At 18.7% G+C, this 1,507-nt stretch overlaps 1 protein-coding gene across 1 annotated transcript in view; it reads right to left on the bottom strand.

The window, feature by feature from the left end:
- Window positions 1-1,507, bottom strand: part of LOAG_12300 (hypothetical protein) — a gene marked incomplete at both ends in the record, with an annotated part of 8,255 nt that overhangs the window by 5,155 nt on the left and 1,593 nt on the right. The window contains 2 exons of the mRNA XM_020448517.1: window positions 335-469; window positions 1,185-1,295. Of these exons, the coding sequence (XP_020301346.1) occupies window positions 335-469; window positions 1,185-1,295 (246 nt within the window). The remainder of the gene's footprint in view (window positions 1-334; window positions 470-1,184; window positions 1,296-1,507) is intronic.

Below are 1,507 nucleotides of genomic sequence, written 5' to 3'. Positions count from 1 at the left end.
TATATATATATATATATATATATATATATATATAACTTCATAACTCAGTTATAAGTTATTAATTAATCAAGAACTAATTAACTATGACGCTTGCACAAATAAATTCTAATTTCATTTTTTTTTTTTTGACAAACGATTATTTAATAATTTAAAAATTTAATTCTGCAAAATTCTAAAAATTATTTTATTTAAAAAGAATATTGTATTTTTTATTTAATCAAATTATCAAATAAACTCATATTGCTGTATTATTATTATTATTGTTTTTTCTTTTGTCACTAACAAATATACAATTAAATTATTTTTCTTCAATTTGAAAAGAAAATAAACTTACGTATCAATCCAACCAATATTATGTAATGAATTCCAAAATCTATTAACAACAATATTGATAAAAAAGCCAAGCATAAATGTTAATGGCATTACATCGGTATATTTTGTAAATAAACGGCATACATTTTCAAAAATTCTATAAAAATATATATTTGAAAAGTTCAAAAAAAAAAGAAATATATACTTTTTTTTTTGATTCATTTTTATTTATTCGATTTGCACAAAATTTTCGCTTTTGTTTCTGGAATATTAAATGAATAATGTTAAGATGAATAAATTAGTGATAATTTAGCAATTAAATAATCAGAAATAATAAAAATGAGCTTAACTATTAGATAAATAACTTAAGAGGAATGAACTAAACAGATAAATAAATCAAAAATTAATTTTCCTTGAGAAGTAAATTAAGTAGAATTTAGCAGTTAAATAACTGCAATTAATATTACTAAATTAACTATTGAATAAATAAGTTTAGAGGAATGAATTAAGTTTAATAAGTGAATAAACTAAATTTAAATTGCTAGCTTTTTTTTTCTCAAGAAGTTAATTTATATCATTGTATCAATTGATAGACAATTTTGATAATTCAAATTTTCCATACTTATTGTGATTAAATACTATAATTATCAGATAATTTAGAATATATCGTTGACATCAAACATGTCATTTTTAAATGTCATTGTCATTTTTAGAATGTAAAAATGTTTGAATGAAATATAAAATGAATATTGTATTTGTTTATCATTGTAGGGCAGAAAGTAAACTATTTTTTTTTTTTTTTAACAAAAGAATGTTAGCAATGAGGAAAAGATTGGCTTATTCAATTTTATTGCTTAACTTTTAAATCAAACCTTCTGTAACTTTCTGGTAATATAAAATTGTATAGTATAGAAAGACAAGCATAGGCAATCATCCATATAACAAGCTCGTTGAAAATTGATTTCCAAATGCTACCTCGCCATCTGTAAATAGCATAATAATCATAACACTTAATAATAGTAATAGCAACAATGACAATAACAATAACAATGGCAATAACAATAATAATAACAATAACAATAATAATAATAATAATAATAATAATAATAATAATAATAATAATAATAATAATAATAATAATAATAATAATAATAATAATAATAATAATAATAATAATAATAATAATAATAATAAT

This window comes from Loa loa, assembly GCF_000183805.2.
Source record: "Loa loa unplaced genomic scaffold supercont3.146, whole genome shotgun sequence".
Taxonomy (NCBI): domain Eukaryota; kingdom Metazoa; phylum Nematoda; class Chromadorea; order Rhabditida; family Onchocercidae; genus Loa; species Loa loa.
Note: the sequence above shows the minus strand (reverse complement) of the source record. Positions and strands in the feature narration are given on the sequence as shown.